Source organism: Mustela putorius, unplaced genomic scaffold, assembly GCF_011764305.1.
Source record: "Mustela putorius furo isolate JIRA1106 unplaced genomic scaffold, ASM1176430v1.1 tig00000580_pilon_pilon_pilon, whole genome shotgun sequence".
NCBI classification, from domain to species: Eukaryota; Metazoa; Chordata; class Mammalia; order Carnivora; family Mustelidae; genus Mustela; species Mustela putorius.
This window is the reverse complement of record NW_025421423.1, coordinates 4348711-4372385: the sequence shown is the minus strand read 5'-3', so window position 1 is coordinate 4372385 and position 23675 is coordinate 4348711. Positions and strand designations below refer to the sequence as shown.

Here is a 23675-nt window from a genome sequence, read left to right as displayed (position 1 = left end):
GCCCAATGAGGGGCTTAAACTCATGACCCTGAGATCAAGACCTGAACCAAAATCAGGAGTCAGATACTCAATCAACTGAGCCACCCTGGCACCCCAACCAAGTTGTCTTGATCTTAATAGCACACACCATTTCCAAAGAATTAGAGCACAGCTCACAGCACAGGGTTAAAGGATCATGAAGAACAGCATTCCTTACCATTTGCTGAGTGTCTACAGCATGCTAGACATTCTCATACTTAGCATTTTATGCTCACAGCAATCCTGTGGCATAGATATGATAATCTTATCCATTTCACAGTGAGACCACTGAGGCTCATAATGTGGAGGAAACTTGAAAAGTCCCTTATTAAGGGACTGGTCTCAGGTTTCCCGGTTGCAAGACCAGGGCTCTCTCTATGGCCTTCAGCTGCATGGCTGAGGCTCTGTGTTAGTAACAGCCCAGAGGGGTGGCTGGTAAAAGCATCTCATTGTTAGAAAGTCTCCTAAAACTGTCTATCACTCCATATACTTTGAGGGCTTACCCCCAACTTACCAGGAAGGATCCGTCATCACATCTCGGCCATCAAAGGAGTATATTGGAATATGTGTATTGAACTGACCTCCGTGGCCAGAAAAAATTGTGTCCCAATTGTTGAAAAGTACTTGGCCCTGTAGAGATAGAAATACTTCATTGGAGTTACTGTGCTATGGGCCTGCTATTGGACTAGCTATTTATTCATTCATTTTTAAAAAAAGATTTTATTTATTCATTTGACAGAGAGAGAGACAGCAAGAGAGGGAACACAGCAGGGAGGGTGGGAGAGGGAGAAGCACACTTCCCACAGAGCAGGGAGTCTGATGCAGGGCCCGATCCCAGGACTCTAGGATCATGACCTGAGCCGAAGGCAGATGCTTAACAAGTGTGCCACCCAGGTGCCCTATTTATTCATTCTTTGAAGCTGAGAGGCCACCCCATGCCAAAGCCACCAGCCCCAGGCCCAGAACCTGGACTGACTGGGAACTCAGGAAATGTTTGTGGTTTGATTTTACAATCCATCCTTGAACGCTTTTGCTTTTATTGTTTATTTCTTGAGGTAATCTCTCTTATTATAGGCATATAAAGGCTCCCCCCCATCAAAACTGTGTTTTAGGTCTTTACTAATTTTTTTTCAAAGATTTTATTTTATTTTATTTGACACAGAGAGAGAGATCACAAGTAGGCAGAGAGGCAGGCAGAGAGAGAGGAAGGGAAGCAGGCTCCCCGCCAAGCAGAGAGCCCGATGCGGGGCTCAATCCCAGGACACTGAGACCACAATCCGAGCCAAAGGCAGAGGCCCAATCCACCGAGCCACCCAGGTGCCTCACTAATTTTTATTTTTTAAAAATTTTCTACATATATATTGAACTTCAGAGTTGTGCCAGGGCTTGTGCCAAACTGCACTGTATGGAGATGACCCTCTCACTCCTTTTCCTGAAGGAGCCTAGTGCCCTTCAGTTATCTGTATTCCAAGAATACTGGTCATCTGAGTGGGTGAATGTGGCAGAACAGAACCTCAGGGAAAGAGAAGGAAAGGACCAGGTGTGGCGTCTGGAGGTACCAAATTGGAGCAAGACGGGTCACAGGGCCTTGGAGGTCTCAGAGTAAGTGAAATACAGTGAGAGGTCAGGGTCCAGGCTGCGTGTGAGCGGTAACAGAGCTGTCCCTTCATGGAATTAAAGGAACCAGCCATTTCTGTGGTGGAACAGGGGTCCTACAAGGCCGCGCCTTGCCAGCAAAAACGGGCAGAGAAATACCTGCCAGGTTCGGGCAGTTTGGATGTGCCAAGAGGACCAAAGTAGGGGCCAGGACAATTGGGCTCTGCTCTGGGACCAGTGCTCACCAGCTCCTCTCTGGAACTGGGAATCCCAAACGGGACATCAAGGACCTGACTTCTGGTTTCTAGTGATTTTCAGAAAATTCCTCTCTCCCTTTGTGCCTCAGTTTCCACATATGATGATTTGAGGAAAGAATAACTCCTTTTTATTGGAAGTGTCTATTAAGATGATAGGTAGAAAGCACTTTGTACTTGTCTGCTCCGAGAGTTATATGATCTAAGCAGGAAGGACCATGGTATATGTCAGGAAGCCGAGGCGCAGAGAGGTTCAACTGACCCACCCAGGCACACAGCCAGTCAGGGACAGGCAGGGTCTGGAACCAGCATGCCTCTGACGATCTTGGTCTCTGTGAGACCAGTGCCTCCAGCAGCCACTGGGAAGAATACTTATGCTTACCCTGAGGTTCACTATTGGAAGGCTGTATCTCTCTGCTTTCCTCACAACCGTGGAGAGGTCTTGCAGATGGGAGGACAGGAAGGCCCGGTAGGTGGACAACAGCCCCGCAGCCCTGGCCTGCTGGAAGCACTGAAAATCAGCTCGGAAGTCCCCAGAAAACGGCGTGTTCAGGGCAACCAAGTGCAGCTGTGAAAAGTAAGTGAGAGCTAAAAGTTAGAAGCCAACTCCAACCCGCATACCCATCTCAGGTTGCTGGTAAGACCCTGGACTCCCTAGGATGGAAAGTGCTACAGGTGGTGTCCCTCAGCCTCTGCCTGAGGGAGGCTTTCCAGCCCTGGCCTGACCATCTTTGGGGCAGGGAGCTCGGAGCCCAAGCAGCGGGCTATAGCTCTCTGACCCACTCTAGATGGTGACCATGTCCTCCGTATAGCAGAAAACAAAACAAAAGCAAGCACTTCAGAGATCTGAACCCAGGGTGCAGGCCATCTGCTGGAGACTCCTGGGTCTGCCCTAGTTCAGCTTCCAAGAGGGATTTAAGCCAGCTTTGGTACTGGATCCCAGAACTCCACCACGCTGGCTGGCCTTGCCCATTCCTTTACTCCACGAGTAGGTTGGGGCTGATCATGAGGGTCCAGAGGGAAAGGCACTGAAAGGAGAAAGTCAGGACATTTCTGGCTAAGACTGCTGGGTAGACCCTTTTAGAAACTAGGGGTCACACAGTAACTCAAGCCTCACATTCCTGCCACCTTGGGCAGCGGCCAAAATAAAAGTCGTTCCATAGTCTGTTTTCTCCCACACTTCTTCTCCCCAAACCCATGCCTCTCTCCCAGCCTTTGTGCTGTGCCCCCTGGAATACATTCTGTGGCATGTGTCCAGGAGTCACCCTCTCCCTCTTTGATGTCACCTCGGAGAGGGCTGGCCCAAGTCCCCAGAAAAGAAAAATATTTCAAAAGGTCTTAAACCAAAAGACACGAAATGAGCCCTGTGAGATGAGGCAGGAGGTAGTCAGTGCTTCTCTCCCCATTCCTGAGCTGCCTCTCCGGGCTGAACGTCCCCAGCACCAAGCTTCTACATGGCCCAACACCAAGGGTCGCCATGTTGGCATTCTCCCACTCAGCAAGGGTCTGGCCGCCATGAACCACAACATTCAGACCATCCCATACAGTCCCCCCTGTGCTTCTTGGGACATTCTTCTCTGTTTCGCCACCCCTTTCCTTCCCCATTTTGAAGAGAAGAGACCACGCATGCCACACCTCCCAGTTTCTTCCTGTTTTTCCATCCCTGGTTCTGCCTGCATCGTCAAGCTGGATAGAGGTCCAGGTCAAGCACACCCTTTGCCCCCTACCTGAGACAAGCCTTCCCCCGCAGCCCTCCCAGCACCAGCCTGAGGATGAGGAGGCAGCTGCAGCCCGCTGCTCGCTCACCAAGACCACTTTCAGGCCACCGAACTTCCAGACTCACACACAGGCTCTGTCTTCCTCCTTCCCACTGACCTGAGGACCAGCACCCGAGGGACAAGGCCCTAGGGTTCCACAACCTTCCAACCAGCATGCTTCTTGTGGCTACACCCAAGTGCAGTCACCAGAGGATGGCATCCCGACACCAGGGGATACCTGAAGAAGGGGCACAGGTGCAAGCATCCCTCGAATCCCATCCATCTCCACCTTTTTTTTTTTTTTTTAAACAAAGATGCATAAGGAACTATCTGGAATGATGGCTGTTTCCAAATGGCAAGACGGGGGGCTTTTGTGCTCTCATGTCTGTATTTCTCTAAGAGCCAGGACATTTTTAATAATGAACATGTTATCATTTTTATGAAGACAATATAAGTCCAATAGTCAAATGTTAAAAGGGTGATCTGGGGAGTGGTTGTAGTTTTGGTAAAGTTATTGGGGATTTACTGTTCCCTTCTCCATTATTTTCATTTATTGCCCAGATTTTCTATAAAATACACAGGACTTTAGAATGGATAAAATACTACTTTAAAACATCCTTCAGCTGCTGCCCTAACTTCTCCCTTCATGGCCGAACTTTTGGAAGGGTGACCTCCCCACGCGTCTCTCTTTCCTCATCTCACCTCCTATGTCCTCTCAAACACTCGGAATCTCATTGGCATCCCCTCTATGACCCAGATATGCTCATCTCTGGCTTCTAAATTTGGAGGACACCATTTTGTTCTTCGGATGGACCTCTTGGCATCTTCTGACACTGCTGGCTTCTACCTTGCTTGGCATTCTTTCCTCCTCTCGGGGTATGGCTTCTATTTGTTCTCATGATTCTTCGATCGGCTCCTTTCTGCTTTTGCTCTATGCTCTCCAGCCCTGCTCAGTGCACACACTCTCTTTTGGGAATCCTACCACCCTCCTCACCCAGGTCACAGCTCGGCAGAAGTCTCCCAGGTCCGTAGTACCTCCAGATCAGGCCCCCAATCCGACTCCTTCTGGGCAGCCTCCATTCACATATCCTATGGGTAGCTCAGACTCACTGTGCCCCCGAGGGGGTCCTGACTGGTGAGTGGCAATACCCCCAAGAAACATGTTTCTGCTGCGAATCCAGGCCTTGTTCTTTGAAAACATCCCAGAACCCTCGTTAAAAGGCATGGCCTTAGGCCATTCAATCTCATTGTCCTGGCTACACTCGATTCGGCTGGGAGTGGGCAATGAGCCCAAGATGACCCCTGCAGATGATCTCTCCACACAGACCCTGGACCGAGTCAGGTGTACTGGGCTCTCCAGCTGCAAGACCCCCCGGAGCTGGGACCAAGGTCAGTGCCACGACAACCCAAAGTGGCATGCGAGCTTGTGGATGTGACCTATGTCTGCGTGTTGGGATGGGAGTGGAAAGGCGGCAGGAAGAGAGAACCTTGCAGAAGCCGCCCTGTCCCAGCGCGGACAAACAGCAAGGACAGGAGTCCCACAGGAGTCCCAGGAAGTTGTACTTCCTGCCGTTGAGTTTCAGGAGGTTCCTGCAGTGATCTAAACACCTTCACTTAAGCTCATGAAGGAAAAGGGGTCAGCGCTGTCATTCTGGCAACACAATGACCCTCCGGAAGAAAAGCAGCACCCTTGACGATCCAAGCAGAAACCCGGGCATCGTTCCCGATCGCCCTCATCCCCGCTGCTCCATATCTGTACCAGGGACCAAATCTGTCACTCCTGCCTTCTTATTTTCTCCCCAATCGTATGTTTCTACGTGTTCACCGCTGTGATCCTGGTTCAAGGAATACAATAGCCACCTGACTGTCTTCGGGCTCCTGGGCCTGTCCCTTCCGAACCATGTGTACACCGTAACCAAGGTAATCTCTGAAATGCCAATCTTAGAGACTCTTTTCTTGTTTGCGACCCTTCAGTAGCTCTTCATTGCCCGCTGGAATAGGTCAAAGCCCTTAGCTTCGCTTACAGGCCCTTGCCCTCTGCAAACTAAACTTCTCCCTTCTCTGCCTTAAAATCTGCCTCTTCAGCCAGATGAAAATACCTGCTGTTCCACGAATGCCCAGTACCTCCCCCTGCCTCCCGCTGTTCCAAATCCCCTCTGCCTCGAGTATGTCCACTCTCTCCCACCCCCCTGCCTCTCTCCTGCTCTCAACTCTCCTTTAGGTCTTAGTTTAGGGGCTCCCTTTAATAAAGAAGGCAGGAATTTTTGAGGTTCCTTGTTCCCCCAGCACCCAGTGTGTGCCTCGCCTCAATGACTTACCAACTATCGTAACTCCCTGGTTTTTGGGTTGCCCCCCCTGCTAGTCTCTATGCATCTTGAGGGGAAGGGGAGGGCTCCAGGCACAGGGCGGGGGAGTACACATTGGTGGACACACACCCAGCACCTGCAGGAGGGAAAAAGCATGAACCGTACTTACAACAGGTCTGTCGTAACTGACACTTGAGAGCGGCATCAGCGGAGGCAGATGTGGCTGTCACATAAAAGAGGAAACAAATGGTCCTGAATAAGCATCCAGTCTGATCCTCAGCACACACCAAGGGGCGACTGTGATGCTTTGCATTGTCTGTTATTGTCTCCAGGACACTCTTAGGAGTTTAATGCCTCCCCCTCCTTGGGTCCCCCCTCCCCAACCAGGAAGACAGGATCCTCAGGAAGGGAGGGAATATTCTCCAATCTTTTACAGAGAACACAGAACTGAGGAAGCAGAAGACCGTGTCTTAGAACCAATTTATTCACTTCAACTCAGAGCCTCTGTTTCCCCGCAAGGCAAGGTGGGGATGGCAAGACGTGCCTCAGGGGGTTGCTGCAGGGCCAAAAAAATGGACAATGGAAGTTCCTGATGGTATTATCAGGCAAAGAAGTCAGAGTGCAAAAAGTAAAGGGCTCTTCTAGACCACGTATGCCAACCACGATTTCACAGGGGAATAAACTGAGACCAAGAGGGGTTGGAAACCCCTCATTGCCCAAGAGGATTTAGCTATGACATGGAAATAGCAGGCCTCCACCCTCTGGGTACGGTTCCTGCTCTGCTCTCCCATGAGAGCATTCTGTTGGCATTTGGGAATTTCTGGGCTTCCGCCAGGGACTAAACCATGCAGAGCTGGCTGGGCAGAGGTTGGAAAGCTTGGTTCTGGACACCGAGGGGGACTTCGTGGATGCTGATGAGCGAAGGCGTGAGAAGGAAGGCAGGGCAACTACTCACATTGCTGGAGAGCGCGGGGGGTGGCGGGCTGTCGGCAGGAATGGGGATCAATTCTCCCAGCTGAAAGAAAACAATACGTTGAAAATGAAACATCAACCGGAGAGTGTCAGCCTAGTTTCAAAACAGAAAAATGGCATTTCCAGGGGGTAGATCATTATTTTTAGAGGGTATCTGCAGGCTTCTTATTAAAAGGAAGCTTAAGAATTTACCTGTAATTTCTTCCAACCATCTCGGACCCGAATGAAGAACTCTGTGCTGTCCCTCAGGTAGATGAAGGTCCCTTCAATGACCAGATGTGCGCTCTGCAGCATGTCATCCATGGTGCTAAATGCTGTCACCTGTCAGAAAGTTTTCCATTCCCAACAGTGCCGTTATCGCTAGAGTAGTGGCAGGATTCCCCTCACAGGCAGTGAAAGGCTCTTTGTGCCTTTGAGACATATGTAACTTCATTAATAGCCAAAGGACATTTCTTTATGAGGAAACAAAAACACCAATTAGCTCAGAGCACAAATTGGAACTGTAATGAATAAAGGAAAATAGGAAGATGATATTCTAGGGGCACAAAGACAGTTAAACTATACAGAAGGTTATCTTTCTTGGGTCTTGGCATCGGCAAAACCATGGGTACATTTTGCCGCTTGGATCTGTATGATGGCTTGGTGGCCGTGACGTTGTTAAATGAGTTTAACTCCTGCTAGTCCTTTTTTTTTTTTTTTAGGATTTTATTTATTTATTTGACAGAGAGAGATCACAAGTAGGTAGAGAGGCAGGCAGAGAGAGAGAGGGGGAAGCAGGCTCCCTGAAGAGCAGAGAGCCCGATGCAGGGCTCAATCCCAGGACCCTGGGATCATGACCTGAGCTGAAGGCAGAGGCTTTAACCCACTGAGCCACCCAGGTGCCCCAACTCCTGCTAGTCCTTAAAGAGTTTCAAGTTTGCTTTCATTTGGAATAAGAAACGCAAGCCAGTGGGCCATTCCACTTAGGTCTGGAAAATTTTTGCCCAGTTGGGCAAAAAAGATTGTACAATTAAATAGATTTCAATTACAATAAATTGTAAAATTGTAAAAATTAAATAAATTAGATTTTATTTTTATGAAAATAAAAAATTAAACAAAAAAGTTGTAATATTAAATACATGAGAGGCAATGGGGGTCTGTAATTTCTCCGTCTAGAAATCGTCTAGGAAAAGATCAGCTGTCCATCTTGGCCACTCCAGGAGCAGCCACAAAAGTTACCAAAACCTGCTGAGAGGCATCATACCTCTGAGAAATATCGGCCAAGAGAGCCTATATTTTTTCATCTTGACTGAGAAAGAGCATAAAAAGTTAGTTTTCACCTAGTCTTGAAAATCATGACTTTGGGCATCAAAATGGCTTAGACATGCCCCAAAGTCACCCCATGTCAACATTCTGTCAGCTGCTGGGTGGTTTTTTTCCTTTGACAGCTACATTTTTCAGCTAAAATCCAGCCAAGATCTCAGAGCATTCCCAGGACTCTGGACATCCTTGCGAGGTGTTTGTCCCTCTTCCTGGGCATGGTAATCATCTCTGAGCACTCGCTACGCTTTGGGCCCACGGTGTGCAGGGGAACAAATGTACGAGAGATGTCCGGGGGAAGGAGCAAGAAGGTGCAAGGACCCAGGGGAAATCTGACCAGCAGGGGCCCTGCCTTGAGCCTGCTGATACTCTGATGCTTCTGGTGTTGGATGTAATCGAATTGGTTCTTGTGACCGTTTATAGTCAATTAAGAATTAGAAGGGTGGAACCAGAGTCATAAATGATTTTGTATTCTCTCCTCTTTTTACCTGGTAAGTCACCTAAAGACACCGTAAAGAACCTCTTTACGTGGAACTGTACCAATTCTATGGTCATGGAGACCTAATTCTTATCTAAAAAGTGTGCCAGCCCCTACACCCCATAGCTGAAATTCTAAGGAAACCCAGCCAGAGCAGAAGGAGAAATGCGCAGTGGTAATAATACTGACCAGGTTTCTGGATCCAGGAAGCCCTGGCTGTCCTGGAGGGCCGGGCGGGCCGGGAAGGGCCACAGCTAAGACAAAGCAGAAAAGAGAAGTTACAAAAAGGCACCCTTTCCACAAAACACCTCAGGTGTCGGTGGGGGCGGTCGGTCACCGAGGGGAGCCCTCACAGCCCCATTCAGAGCACTGTGGAGCCCTGAGCCTAGCAAGCGCAGCTGGGGGGCTGTGGGCCCAGCCTGGGACTCCGCCATGCTGACAGGTTTGGGAGAGAGCCGGGCTTCTTGACAGTAACTCCACATGAAGCCACACTAGGACTTTCTCAGGTTCGCAAGTGACTGCATCCCTATTGTTTCTGTTGTTCATATAGGACAGTCTGAGTGGAGTTTCCAAAAATGTCTTGAGGAAACAACAAGCTCCCTGAACCCCTGCTTCCTCACCTGTGAAACGTAAACCAGCCTTTCCTCTTCCCTGGGCTGTAGTGAGAACGGAGAAAAGATCGAAACCAGGGATGTGCTTTACACAAACGACACAGGATCCCGCCAGAGGTTCGCAGTGTCTGAAGAGTCAGAGCCCTCTTCCCTAGAAAATGCTCGAGCCCGTGCTCTCCTTCTACCTCTCCAAACCCCGCCCCCCACTCCCACCCCCAAATCTGCAAAGCTCTTGGCAGTTCAGGATGTTTTGGCAAGTTCCCAGTAAAATTATCCTATGAGATTGCTCCTGGGCAAGGAAGTCCGCAGTTCTGACATAGGACTGGAAAATCATTACATAGATGCTGAATATCCAGCAAAGAGAGGGTTGGAGGACCTGGGTTTGGATCTCAGCCAAGTCCTTAGGATGATTTGTGACCTTGTACAAGTCTCCTAGCCTCTCTGAGCCTCAGTGTCTTCATCCATGAAATGAGTTTTATAATAATATCCATTCCCTCTCCCTCCGGGGTCACTGCGAAGATTAAGTGGGCTAATTGATAGGACATTTTGTACCCGGGGATGGCGTGCCCTAGGTGCGACACAGTCCTTCGTCAGTGGAGCGAGGAGACCTGAGTGGCTGTGAACAACAGATTCCCTGCGTCCTGTAGTGTCCCTCCTCCCGCCACTGCTGCGCATCCCCCAAGGTTATGTTGGCTCCTCTGGTTTCATCTGCCCAGCAACTTCTTTCTTTGTTGGACGAGGATCCTCACTTCCTCTTTCTCTTGAGATCTTCCTTCCCTACGACCCCCCCACCATTTGGATTCAGAAGGCACCGTCCTGTTCTCACGTGATCCTGCCTTCTGGCGACAGGTGACTGGCCCAAAGCTGGGCATCGGGGCCAGGCCAGGTTGGTCAGAATTCTTCTCTAGGCCTTCTCCACCCCAGGACCTTTCAGACTAAAACCGAGAAAGAAGGCCAAGATTTCTAGCTGAGCGGTGGAAAGTCTGAGCTGTCAGTAACCATATTTCCCACCGTGCAGGGGATGTGGTCTGTGGTGAAGAAACGTGAAGCTAGCACACAGAGAGAAGCCGAGACCGGAGATGGCCAGAGAATCCCTGCAGGGGTCGAGTCCCCGGTTCTAGGCTGTGCCCGAGGTGAAGCTGTAGGCCGGGCCCTCCCACAAAGAAAGATTCACCTCCTTCTTCACATCCAATAAATTTCCCTTCTGCTTAAGCCAGGTTGAGTTACATTTCCATCACTTGCCGCCAAAAGCCCAATCCCAAAGCCACCTCCTATGTAAGGTTCTCCCTGATGTCCCTGACACTTTCCTTCCCAGGGGTCCTTTCATCACACATGGCTCGTGCCGGTACAAACAACAAAGGTGACACACTCATGCTCTGACTGCTGCTTTTCCACCATGGGCCGGGGAGGCGGAACACGGGCTTTGGAGCTACGCTGATCTATGTCTGCTTCCCATCAGTGCCCCTAATTAGCCATGTGACCTTGGAAACATTTGCAGGTCTCACTTTTCTCATCTATGAAATGGAGATGCTAGTACTTTCCTTGAAGGGCTCTGTGAGAATTCCATGAATGACGTAGGAGAGTGACGAATGGAGTGCTGGCGCTTAGTGAACGTTCAGGAAAGGGAGATTTTCCTCTACTTCACCTGTTTGTTGTTTGAGGGAGTGAGAGACCTCTGGGTAGGGAGAGTTTTATAGAGGGTTCGAATCGACACTTGTCCTCGAGTCCCCTGAGGGCCGGGCATTGACAAAGCAGCCAAGAAGTTCCCACCCACACATGATAAGGTGTTCCACATCTCTAGGCTGTAGGGAAAGGCGAACAAAAACCAGCGCAAGCTCTCTGTTCATGGCGCCGTCTGGAATAAAACGGGTAGAAGACTAACAAAAGTGGGTGGCAGCGAGCAGACACCGGGGCCGGCCTGCGCTGCTGCTGGAGGGGCTGCAGAAACAGGGTGGCCACTTTGGAAAGCAGGTCAGCAGGTCCTCAAAAGGCGAAACAGAGTGAACACGTGTCTCTGGCACCTGGCAAGGCCAGGCCGAGCAGCACACCCCCGGGAGACTTGAACACATATGTCCACCCAAGAATGCGTATGCGAATGTTCCCAGCAGCATTATTCCCAATAGCCGAGAAGCAGAAACAACGCGGTGTCCAGCAGCCGAGGAGCGCAGCAGCAGGAGGTAGCGGGTGCACGCGGCGGACTGGCATTCAGCCCGAGTGAGGAGCTAGGGCACACTACAGCATGGTTGAGCCCAGAGGGCATCACACGGAGGGGAGACAGCCAGACACAGAAGGCCATGTGGGGTGTGAGCCCTCAGACAGGACAGGCCCAGAGAGGCCAAGCCAGAGCAATAGCAAGTATACTTTCGCGTGCCCGGGTCTGGGGCGGGGAGTGGGGGAAGGAGGGCAAGAATGACTGCTCATTGGTGCAGGGTGTCTTTTGGGGATGATAAAACGTTCTGGAATGAGAGGATATGGCAACACGACCTTGTGAATGTATTAAAGTCCACTGAACTGTACGCTTTGAATGGGTAATTGTTATGGTGTATAAATTATACACCATATAAATTATACACCAGTTTAAAAAAAGAGAGAAGAAAGAAAAGCCTGTCCAGGAAATAGCTCTCTGTCACTCAGTGTGGCCCGGACATGCCACTCAGCTAGGGCAGCTGACCCTGAGCACAACAGCAGGGAAGCATGAAAGACCACGACGCACGGTACTAACCTGCTCCAAGGATCGCTGGGGGTCCTGGTGGCCCTGGGGGTCCTGGTGGCCCAGGGGGTCCAGGTCTTCCAAAGCCAGGAGGCCCGGGCAGGCCAGGAGCCCCTGGGGGTCCCTGGGGCCCGATGACAGACTCCCCTTTCTGGCCCTGTCAAGGCAAGAGCACAGTAACAGAAAAGAAAACGCAGCATCACTCTCTAGAGGCCCCAGCTGTCTCTGTAGGTTGGTTAAAAGTCAGTAATTAGCCTCCATGCCAGGCACAGCTCTGGCAGAAGAAGAGCCAGAGGACAGCAGCCCAGTCATCATGTTCCATGTCCATGTCCATGTCCATGTCTATGCACCGTGTCCAACTCCACAGAGCCCTGGAGTCAGAAGGGCCCCAACTTTGCATTTCACAGATTGGGAAACTCAGGCACAGAGAGAGGATGGGGCTTGTTCAGTGTTCAAGCAAATTCTCAGCAGAGGAGGAAGTGGACCCATGGTCTCCTGGCTCTGCGGGGTCCACCCTCATGGTGAGCTCTGGAACCAGAGTTTGCTTAGGGCTCCTGAGGGTCATGATCCGGTCATTATCTCACTGGAGGTATAACCTGTATTTCTCTCCTGTGAGCTGGAGAAACTTGGCATCCTAAGAAGACCGAACCTATCTAGGGTTTCCTTCTTTGATGACATTTCAGAAGAATCAAAGAGCCCCCTCCTAAAGTATCTCCCTCCCCTTCCCTTCCGCCTTCATTATCTGATATGTTCACAATGAGTAACTCCTTGGGTTGAGTGAATTTTCCACCATTGACGTGAACAAGGCAATGTGGTGAATGACCTGGAAGTTGCTGGAATGCATATGGCCATAGCCTGGCTCCCTTTCCTCCATGGATCTTGACCAACCTCCCCATCAGTAAAGAAATACAAGGGAGGGAGGCCAATCCCCAAGTCCTGTCTCCAGCTTGTGGTGCTGTGACAGACCCTTGACTCTCCAACTGCCTGGTCCTTCTGGGGGGCTTCAGGGAAGGCTGGGCTCACTGAGGCAGATGGCGAGCAGAAGTCACTACTCACAACCAAGCCGGGACTTCCTGGCAGGCCTGGAGGCCCCGAAACAGAGAAGTCACTGTGAGAGTCTCCTTTTTCTCCTTTGATCCCCTGGTCTCCATTCTCCCCCTGCAAGCCGAGAACATTCAGTAAGAGTAAGAAGAAGTGGTCTATGACCTAAGCCCAAGCACTCGGAAACACCCGCCAAATGTCTGGTAGAGAAAAACTCACCTTCAAGCTGTTTAGAAAGTGTCTCAGGTAAGCCGGATCTACGGGAGGGCCTGAAAAGGAAATGCTGTGTAAAATTCACAAGTATAACCTCAGCAATTCAAAACCAAAAGTCTCCAAGGGGCACCTGGATGGCTCAGTCAGTTGGGCGTCTGGTTCTTGATTTCGGCTCAGGTTATGATCTCAGGGCTGTGAGATAGAGCTTCACACTGGGCTCTGTGCTTTCCTTCTCTCTCTATTCCTTTCCCTGCTAGCATGCCCCTCTGAAATAAATAATCTTTAAAATAAATAAATAAATAAGTCTCCAAGTTGGCAACCATCATTATTCCCTAGTGGAGGTGACCTCGCATTGGTTTAGCTCACAGAGTAGGCGCTGGACTTGGGCCCTTAGGCTGGGCCCCACAACCCGGACACTGTGGGATCCCGGGCATGTCCCTGGCCCTCTGTGGGCCTTGTTTTGCACAGGAAGCATGAATGATTGGAACTGGTCTCTCCTGCCAATGTTCCATCGCATGTATGTGTGGCCCATGACTGGGTCTCTCTAGAACTCCTTGGAGCTTGCAGTCAGTGTGGTAGTAAAATGTGTCTTACTTTCTGGCTCAGTCGGTTGGATTTCTCATGAACAAAGATCCAAGGCAAGATCCAGAACAAGAGTTGGAATACCTGGTGGTCCCTGGGCCCCCTGGTCGCCTTTTTCTCCTTTTGAGCCGGGAAGACCCCAGGATCCTTTTTCTCCTTTAACACCTGTCATCAAACACATATATGTTCTGTTTTGTTTAAAAAAAAAAAAATGGAAAATCACCTTCATTCTATATAAAATATTTCTGAGACAAGTTTTCACACTGAGCCCCTTTAGCAAAGTCCACTCAATAAACAAAGGCCTATTGAAGGTATGAAATCCTTTGCTAAATGATGGGGAGGGCAGAAGTAGATACATGAGACACAATTCCTCACCTTGCAAAGCTCTGTCTGCCTGGGGAGACGGATATATGAAGGATAACGCAAGGCAGGACAGAGTGAGTGCTAAACTTAGGGGCTGTAGTGCATGGTGGGGGCCCAGCGGAGGCTGCCAGTAACCCTCTCCTGGACAGCTGCATGCACAAAGCCTCACAGGCTCAACACCCCGTCAAGCTTCCAGTGCCATCTCCTCTCTGCCTGTGCAATACAGTGGTGCAGGGGAGGAAAGGAATCTCTCAGGGGTGCCCTCAGAGGACACCAAGGGAGCTAAGTATTCCATGTACAAAGCTGGAAGGATCCCAGCTGTGTCCCCCACCACCATCTCTTAGGACTTATGAGAAGCGACCTGTCTCTCCAACTCTTTCTATGGAGAAGAGACAGGGAGGGAGCCTTCTGGAACTTCAGCATGGGGGAAGGGAAGCAATCCCCTGTGCCCACTTTGACGGGTGGGGGAGACACCAGATCTCTGCATTCCTAGTTCCCAAGAGGTGTGAGAGATAAACAGAGCAGTACCCTTGAGCCTAGAGATGGGGCTGGGGGCTCAGGCTTCTCAGCATGGGGGAAGGGGTGTGAGTACCAGAGGCATGATGCCGCCACCCTGGCCGGGGGTCAGCAGGGAGATGCAATCTCAGGGCGAGGGTGGGAACACCTCCACCCACCCATGGTGAGATCATATGCAGTGGTGAAGCCCCAGGAAGGGGCTACTGAGCTCCCCACCACGGATGAGGGTGCTCACCGCAGGGAGCAGAAGTGACAGCTACAGTAAGTAGCAGGACCCAGGCTTACCAGGTCCTGTCCAGAAATGTCTGTTTCCTCCCCCTTGCCTCCCAGAGTGGCTCTATGAGGACAGGGAACCCCCAGGGATCTGAGACAGCAAATCCAGGCCCACGCCGCCTCCCCAATGTCCACCTTGCACCAGGGGCAGGGGCAGAGCCTTGAACTGGACCTGAGCATGGAGGGTCAAAGCCGTCTGGTTTTGCAAAAGCAACAGAAAAACCACGGGGCCAGATATCATCAGTGGGACTGCTGCCTGACAGGCCATGGACAAGAGAGGTCAGTCTTGGGGGGAGAAATGACCTTTACCCATTTAAACAGCAAGTGTTCAGAGATTCCAATCAAAACGGGGACAAGCAGGGAAGTGGTGTGGGGACAGGGAAGCAGAGTGACTGCTCCCCTGCAGGCTCCTGTCTCCTGACCTATGCCCTCTGTGGGTATCTACTAATGAAACACCCAGAGCCAGCGCCTCTCACGCTCTCCTGCGCACAGACCTCCAGGAGGAGCTTAAAGGGAGCCTCGGACGAGCAGGTCCGCGGTGGAGCTAGAGATGCTGCATTTCTAACGTGCTTTCCGGAAGTGCTGCTGCTGCTGGTCTGAGAGCACACAGAAGCAAAGGGCTTCTGAGCTCCCATGGCCCTTCCCTGTATTTGTTCCTCACACACTGCATTATCATGGTTTTTAAAATAGTTCCATCGCATGGGGTCTAAGGGCCTGGGTGGCAGGAACGGCGTAGGATTCCCCTGCCGCAGCCCATCCCACAGCATGGGGTTCTGTCATGAGTTATGGTCTCTGTGGATGCTTTACAAACAAACTAACAAATGCACAGAGTACTTCCCGCTAGCTAGAAGTCCCACCAAGATGTACAGAACATGCAGATGTGTGACAAAACCACAAGAGGTGCCCAGCCCCACAGCACTGTCCCCGCGACCCCTGTTCCCAACCACACGCAGCTAGATCTTCCCAGTCATGAGTCATAGGTCCAGCGCTGGGAGTGGAGACTACCTTCTACAGAGCTACAAGAGTCTGGAAAAGTCCCACAGAACCATAAGGTGAAGAAGGGACACTGTACCATGAAAGGTGATGAGTTCTGAATTCCCAGGATGTGAGATGTCAACCTGGAGAGGAAGAGAGTCAAGGTCATAAGGCACCCTGTCATGGAGTCAGGCCCTTCTTGGGTTCTCCCAAACGCTCAGCTCCCCAGCAGCCCTCACTGCATAGGCCAAACCAGGCCTTCAATGTGGAGGGGGTGGGGGCGGTGGGCACCAGAGGCCTGGGGGACACTCACTGGCTGGACAACTCTGCAAAGGGAAGGCACAAAGCTTCAAGATAACAAATTGTGGCCAACTATGAGTGTCCTTAGCCTCCTTTCTTATGATTTCGTACTGATTCATGCCAGAGGTCAAGCATCTGAGTGAGCAATGTTCACGGTCACAAGGCTGGGCCAGCCATGAGCTCTGCTGCGGCATAGGATCAAGGAAGGACATAACGAACAGGAGCTGATGATGGGAGCGGTAATTAATAAGGGGGATTAGCCTTTGGTTCAAGGGCTCTTCTAGACTCCATATTTGGAGTCAGGGGCCGGCCCCCAAGTTATCCTAGATAATCACTCCTTCGCAGTTCATTCCCAGACTCTTGCATTTTTCTCATCTACAAAATAGAGCTACCTGCAGCCCTGCTTTTAATACCCAGCTTCACCCTTTGCCAGCTGATACGTAGAATCAAAGTGACCACTCTGGTACCGGGATCCTCCTGCTTTTGGATGGAGGGTCACGAGCTGCTCAGAGGTCACCAAGAGAAGAACAGGGGGCATGGATGGGAACCCCTACAAACAACACTTTGGAGCTAGGGAAGAAGGCTGCAGTACGAAGCTGATACCATGAGGCTACACCGATAGGGTCCTCCACTCCCAACGTGGGCGGACACTGTGGTGTCAGAAAGGGGCTGAAAGGGGCGCCTGGGTGGCTCAGTGGGTTAAGCCGCTGCCTTTGGCTCAGGTCATGATCTCGGGGTCCCGGGATTGAGTCCCGCATCGGGCTCTCTGCTCAGCAGGGAGCCTGCTTCCTCCTCTCTCTCTCTCTGCCTGCCTCTCTGCCTACTTGTGATTTCTCTCTGTCAAATAAATAAATAAAATCTTAAAAAAAAAAAAAAAAAGAAAGGGGCTGAAAGCAGAAGGGGCTTATAGCATGATGGTTGTGGACAGAGAGCAGTTCTCTTCCAAGTGTCCATTTTGAGAGCTGATCCAGAAAGGTCCATGGTGTCCAGCCAGACAATGTGAAATCAAAAACTCATCAAAAATGCTCTGAGCTCATCACTGGTTTCTTTTCAGGGACCTCATGACCCCAGGGGCCATGGCTACGGCAAAAGGTTCTAGTACAGGCTGTGGTGACAGCAGTAGCATATTTACAAAGATCTCCAAGTTTGCCGAGTGCTGACCCATGGTTGTTCCATTGACCCCTGCAACCGTGTTAGTGGAGAGGGGCTTTGGGCACAAACTCACGGGGTCCCTAGAGCAAACAGGCTCTCCTTCTGTATGATAAGGAGGCAGGATGCAGCCATCTCTTGGAGGTGTCCCTTCAGGCCATCACCATAACATGACCTGGCTTCCTGTGGTCCTCATGGAGATCTGGGAGGCGGCAGGCCCCTTGGTCATCTTAGTGGGTCCTGTCATCGGCCTTCTAAGCCAGAGTTCCCAGGCCCTGGGCTGCAGACTTGTGGGCCTCAAAGTTTTGACACAGACAGATGTCCAGGCAAACACGCAGCCAGACTGCGTCATTTTAAAGCTTCTGACCCAAGCCTCACCACCACACCCAATAAGCATCAATTATGAACCCACTGCAAGGAATCTTTGTAAACTGACATCTGCAAGCTCCTGAGAAGGGAGGCCACGCCTGTCTAGTTCACCCCTGTGTCTCCAGGGCCCAGCAGAGTACTCGGCTCTGGGCAAGTCCTCAATAAATACTTGTTGAATGAATGAGAAAGTGATCAAACATGGTTCTGTGACTAATGCCTGTGCGTGGGGACAGGCCCTCTCTCCCTGACCCTCCCCATGGAAACAGGACCCTCCCAAAACAGGGAAGTCCTCAGCGACAATGCCACTGCCTAGCTGGGTGACCAGGCACATGCCTGAATCCTGGGAGTCACAGTGTCTATACCTGGTGCCTGATGGCCAGGGGACCAGAGGGACGACCCCAGCTTGTTAGGACCACGGACCTGGACAAGTCAGGGAGCTTGTCTGAGTCACAGTTTGCTCACTCACTACAAAGTGGATGGGAGTGCTCACCTCTCTGGGTTGTGTGCTATGCAGCACCCCAGTTAGGAAGGGACATCCCAACTCAGTTGTAGGTCTTAGCCCACAGCTCCTAATGCAAAGAACACTGATTGGAATTGCTATATTTTCCCATCGATACTTTTAAAGGGTTTTTCTTCCTTCTTACTGAGCGGTTCCATGCAGGAAGCTGATGTGGTTACAGTAATGAGACACTGCTTTCCTGATCCCAATACAAGGAACACTCTGACAGCACATGCACCTTTAGAAGACCCAGTATGTTTCATTGCCACCGTCTGTTTTCTAGAAGCTTCCAGCTAGTTACTTCGGGGTGATGGGAGATATCGAAGAGGATGTCCTTGGACTGCAAGGGCTCAAGACAAAGACTGGTCACCTCCTCTAGGTTGCTTTCTATGCCCCAGTCTGGCATGTAAGGCAGTGACTCCCCACTACTTACTGGCGTTTTGCAGTGTGGCCGGACTGGTATGGGGAAGACAGCCTGTGCAAAATGAGAACAACAGAAGTGAGGCCATCAGGACCCCCGACTCCAGCTTAGGCCAGTCCGGGGTCATTCCCGCGGAAGGTCTCCCTCCACCACCCCGCTCAACTTACTCCTTTGATGTTAACCACAGCTCCAGGGGGCCCCGGGGGGCCTGGAGGACCAGGTAAGCCAGGCGGGCCCTGAAGGGAGAAGAAAGGTCTTTTCTGAGTTCTGGTTATTGTGTGCACAAGTGATGTGGGTTATTTCCTCCAGGATTTGGGGACACGACTCGAAAAGAAGAGTCCTCTTAAAGTTCACCTCTCCCACAGGTAGGCCTGACACTTCTAAAGAGCACGACTGCCTCCAGGACTCCCAGGGCATCTTTATAGCAGCCCATGGTGGGGGGAGGTGGGGGTGGGCAGCAGAACAGACAGTGTCCCTGGTTTACAAATGGAGATAGAGGCCCAGAGAGGGGAAGTGACCTGCTCAAGGCCACACAGTTGGAACTCAGATTCTAACTCCCAGAGCGGGGCTCAACCAACAACAAAACCCACCACCTCTCCACCAGCACATCCCTGGTATGGGGTGGGGGGGCAGGAGGGGTGGGGAGGGTCCTTCACCAGACTCGGTACCGGGGAGAATGTATGTAAAACTCTTCCTCAATAGCAGAGCTATTTTCAAAGTCAGGTCAGCCCGGCCTTAACACCATACAAAGATTTCTTGAGCGTGGATTGGAAGCAGGACTGCTCAGCAGGAGGGGCGAGGTTCTGACCACAGGCATGAGGAGTCTGGCCTGCTCGGAAGCCACACTCATTATCCTAAGTGAAGGCAGGAGTGCCTGCTTTCCCTAGCATCGGCACAGGCTTGATGAGCTTGAGCCAGTCCCCACAAGCTTTAGTAAAACTACATTCCTGATTTCCACACATTCAAAGGAGAGACAGTGTGGCGCCAACAAAAGGAGACTTAGCAGAGAGTGTGGGACACAATAGGTGCTCAATAAACATTGACTTCCTTATTGTAGACCCTGGAGCCTACTGCTGTCCCCCATGTCTGCCCTCTTGGGAGCTTCCGCCTAAGAAGCTGACTTGATACCAGCTCACGAACACGTCCTGAGCCCCTAGAGATGTGCGAAATCCCAGGACTGGGTATGGAGGGAAGACAGATTATTACCCCAGGGTCAGAAAACTGGGGTTGGAGACCAGATTTCCTGGCCACATCTGGATTGCTTTCTCTGTCTTGGATCTGAACAAGGAAGCTTCTGTTCCACTAAGGTGTTCTCAGGGACACAGATCCTCCTGAGGGTGAGCTGGAGGATGGGGAGGGGTTGAAGGATCTTTGAAAGGCAATGGAGGAAGGAGAAAAACACTCCTAAAGATTCTGTCTGCAAGCCCCACTTGCTGGACCTGGCACACTCTCGGTCCTCCTTTGGGTACTGAACTCAGGGCTCTATCCCACAGGGGGTGAGGGGAAAGGCTGGGACAGTGGTCACGTCACTCACCGGCATCATGATCCCTCTGTCTCCTTTGGCGCCCTTGAGGCCATTCAGTCCCGGGCGACCCTGAAACCCACAGGTCATGCCTTAGTTAACCCACTCCCCAGCAGCTAGCCCAGCCCACGCGTCTGCCCCTCATGTGCAGTCGGAGGAACACCGACACCTACAGGTCGTCCGGGAAGGCCAAACTCTCCTTTGTGTCCAGGCGGTCCTTTGGGCCCCTAGAGGCAAAACAATTACCAGATTAGAAAGAACAGAAAGTCAAGAGCCAAGGCGATGGGGGCCACTGGCCTGCCTTCATGAGCAGGGGTGAGGATGAATCACGGAAGGGAGGAAGGGGGATAAGAGCCTTATGAAGTAGCCACCTGCCTGTCCCCTTTCTCCCAGCCTCTCTGCTCTATTCTGGGACCACCTGTTCCACCCCTTACCTCCCCTGGAGCTCCTGTAGGCTCTGCCCCGCCCCAGGCTCCCAACCCCACCCTTTCCGTTAGAGCTTAGGAAAGAACAAGAGATCAGGAGCTCAGGGCCTTGAGCCCTAGGTAGCAGGGTGCAGGGGTAGCTTAGAAGCTGGATCTATGCTCTAGGTCTTAGGTCCCAGGACGTGTCTCCAACTGGAGTAATGTAATCCTGCCTCATTCCTCATGTCCGCCCAGCCTGAGAACCTGCCCCAGGATTGGGCTTCTGCCTTGCTCCTACTCTCAGGACCAGAGTCTTGGGCTAGCGCCCCGATTCTCCAGAAGAGTCCTTGACCTGTGGACCCTTATTCATTCCAGCGCTGGCTTTCTATGTCTTCATCCTTCTAGAGACACAGCCCTGTTCCAATCTCCTGCAGGAACCCTCATGCCTTCTGGCATCTGGGAGATCCACGATGCATACGACCTCTTCCCAGAAGAGGCTCTACCTCCAGTCTGCCCCTTCCTACTTCTGTAGGTGGGTCTGCCCTGTCTCCCAAGGGAATGCCTAGTTTAAGCTAAGCCCCTTCTTCCTGCTGCCATTAACATATATGTTCACGCCCTGGAAACTGGCAAATAAAGCTGAGTGGAAACACGCTCTGAACATAACGGACCCAGCCCACATTACTCCTCATGAAAGAAAAGCAAGAACAGAAGGAATCACAGGGCGCAGGCCACTTGGTGGTATGTTCTAGTGCAGAGCTTCTCAAATGTCAGTGTGCCTGGCATCACCTCAGGTCTTGTCAAAATGCAGACCCAGGAGGTCTGGGGTGAGGCCCAAGGCTTCACATCTCTAACAAGCTCCCAGGGGGTGCTGATATGCTGATCCATGAGCCACAAGCAACATGGCTCGAGGGAAATTGTACAGGAAGTGTAAGCTGTACAGGTCATGAGGGGCACGGCTGCCCTATAAGGCACCTTTATGCAAATTAGGAGGTGCTTCCTTCCAATCTGTACTTGGCAAGCTGTGCTCACACCAGACTTCAGTAGGAACCATCAAAGCAGCCATCCCCAGCAGCCTGCTGGCCACCATTGCTAACACCACTATTTCCCATGGGACCAGATGATAGTAAGTGGTTAACCAGTGGTGAACACAATACTCCCCCAGTCTGCCTTAACCCACAGTTTCTCCTCTGCAGGGCAATCCATTCTGCCTGACTTAAAGGACCAAAGGGCTCAGAAGGGCCTTTGAAGGATGCACCTTGGAGGTTATGGCCCATTCATTCACCGAAGACATGTGTCTTTGAGTCCTTTATCCCCAAGCCTGAGGTCCAGCTTCAACTGAAGAAACTCTGGGGGCAAATCTCCAGGCCAAAAGGCTTCTGAAGAAACGCTTCCTGGAGGCAGTGGGAAAACCCTGAACATGGAGTTTGACAGGCTTGGTCGAGATCCCCAATGTACCATTTACAAACTGTGTGACAGATGGCAGGCTCCTGACTCTCTTTGACTTCAGTGTCCTGATCTCTAAAATGAGGATTCTGATAGTCACCCTTCCGAGTGCTGAGGATGAAATGAGATGGCGTGAAGTGTCGGTGTGTCTGAGCCACAGTGGGGGGCCCTACACCTCAATTTTCTTGTTCTTTAGTGGAGGGGGTGGAGACTATGACAAGAGAGGCTTGTAGTTCCTTCTGGAGAGAACTGGCAGTTTCCAAAACCATTCAGCAGCCCAACTGGGTTACTGATTCCCAGAGCAAGTAAGGCAGGAAGGGTCCTATCATATCACCTCGTACTAATCCACTACCTTTCCCTTACCGATGGGAAAACAGAAACCCAGAGAGAAGTGGACTTGCTCCAGACCTCATGACAAAGGAGCCATAGATCCACAACTAGAATCCGAAAAGCAGAGAGGCTCTCTGGGATTCCTTGGAGGGGCTCCCGGGGCAATGCTGGTGAGCACGGGGTACCTGCACAGCACCATCCCGGCCTTCCCACCTTCCTGGACACGCGGCTCGACCACACTTCTGAGCGCGCCCTCCCCCCATCCCACCCTAAGCATCTGAGCTCTTTCTGGACAGTAGAATGTGCTAGAGGTGATGTTCATCACTTTTCATGGCCTCTTTCCTCTCTCTAGTCCCAGCCTGCCCGTTGGAAGATGCCAGTGTGGTCTCGAAGCACCAGATGGTGGAGTCACAGGATGGAAGCTTCCTGGGTCCCCTAGTCACAGCTTGGAGGGAAGGGGAGAGGCCCGCCGAGGAACCACCACCATGGGCTTAGCGGGAGTGAGGAACACGCCTCTGCCGTGTTAAACCGGGGAGACTTCTACTGCTTTACAATTAGCTTACCCTAATCCACACGCATCGGGCCACCTCCTTTCTATTTTCACAATGGGGACAACTCAGTCTAATGGGACCCATGTATGATAAACCCTTCAGCCCCCAGACCAGACCCGGCCGAGGGCCGCACCGGCTTACCATTGGTCCCGGGGCTCCGTGCTCTCCAGGTTCACCCTAAAGCAGGAAGACATGAACTTGTCATTCAGAGGGCCACAGTCCATGGCGGGAACAAACCTGGGATGCTGACACAGATGGTTGCCTTCAGGGTCGGGTGACACAATTACCTTTTTCCCCTGCAGCCGTTCCAGCGGAATGTCCCCTGTCAGGATGGCACCTGGCTCTCCCTTCTCGCCCTGCAATTCAGAGAACCTTTGATGACATGGGGCTCCTCCTCACTGCCTGAGCCCCACATTCCTGTCACCCTGCCCCACCCCTCCAGCCCCACCGCTTCAACATAACCTGTGTCTGGAGAAAGAACCACTAGCAGCCTCCTCAGGGTTATTGCCTCCAAACACCACAGGACCAGGCAGGGGTCCTGCAAGCTCCCCCCGCCCAGGACTCCCTAGTGTTGACAGATCTGCATTGTCATCCCCTACCTTCCTGGGACCAGCCTGACGAGGTCCCCCCAACCTCTTGCTACACAGCACCCCTCTGAGCACTTCTGACTCCCAATTATTTTGTGGCTTTCTTTCCTAACAATCTTTATTCTTGTTAAAACAT

At 51.6% G+C, this 23675-nt stretch overlaps 1 protein-coding gene across 1 annotated transcript in view; it reads right to left on the bottom strand.

Annotated features, from left to right (window-relative positions):
• The window catches only part of COL15A1 (collagen type XV alpha 1 chain), a 102160-nt gene that overhangs the window by 1721 nt on the left and 76764 nt on the right, over positions 1-23675 (bottom strand). The window contains exons 25-41 of the mRNA XM_045081622.1: positions 23240-23308; positions 23094-23129; positions 20398-20451; positions 20237-20296; positions 18870-18938; positions 18715-18756; positions 16062-16107; positions 13922-14002; positions 13262-13311; positions 13058-13159; positions 12014-12158; positions 8870-8934; positions 7096-7224; positions 6887-6946; positions 6101-6154; positions 2251-2436; positions 533-648 (exon numbers count right to left, since the gene is read on the bottom strand). Of these exons, the coding sequence (XP_044937557.1) occupies positions 533-648; positions 2251-2436; positions 6101-6154; positions 6887-6946; positions 7096-7224; positions 8870-8934; positions 12014-12158; positions 13058-13159; positions 13262-13311; positions 13922-14002; positions 16062-16107; positions 18715-18756; positions 18870-18938; positions 20237-20296; positions 20398-20451; positions 23094-23129; positions 23240-23308 (1364 nt within the window). The remainder of the gene's footprint in view (positions 1-532; positions 649-2250; positions 2437-6100; positions 6155-6886; positions 6947-7095; positions 7225-8869; positions 8935-12013; positions 12159-13057; positions 13160-13261; positions 13312-13921; positions 14003-16061; positions 16108-18714; positions 18757-18869; positions 18939-20236; positions 20297-20397; positions 20452-23093; positions 23130-23239; positions 23309-23675) is intronic.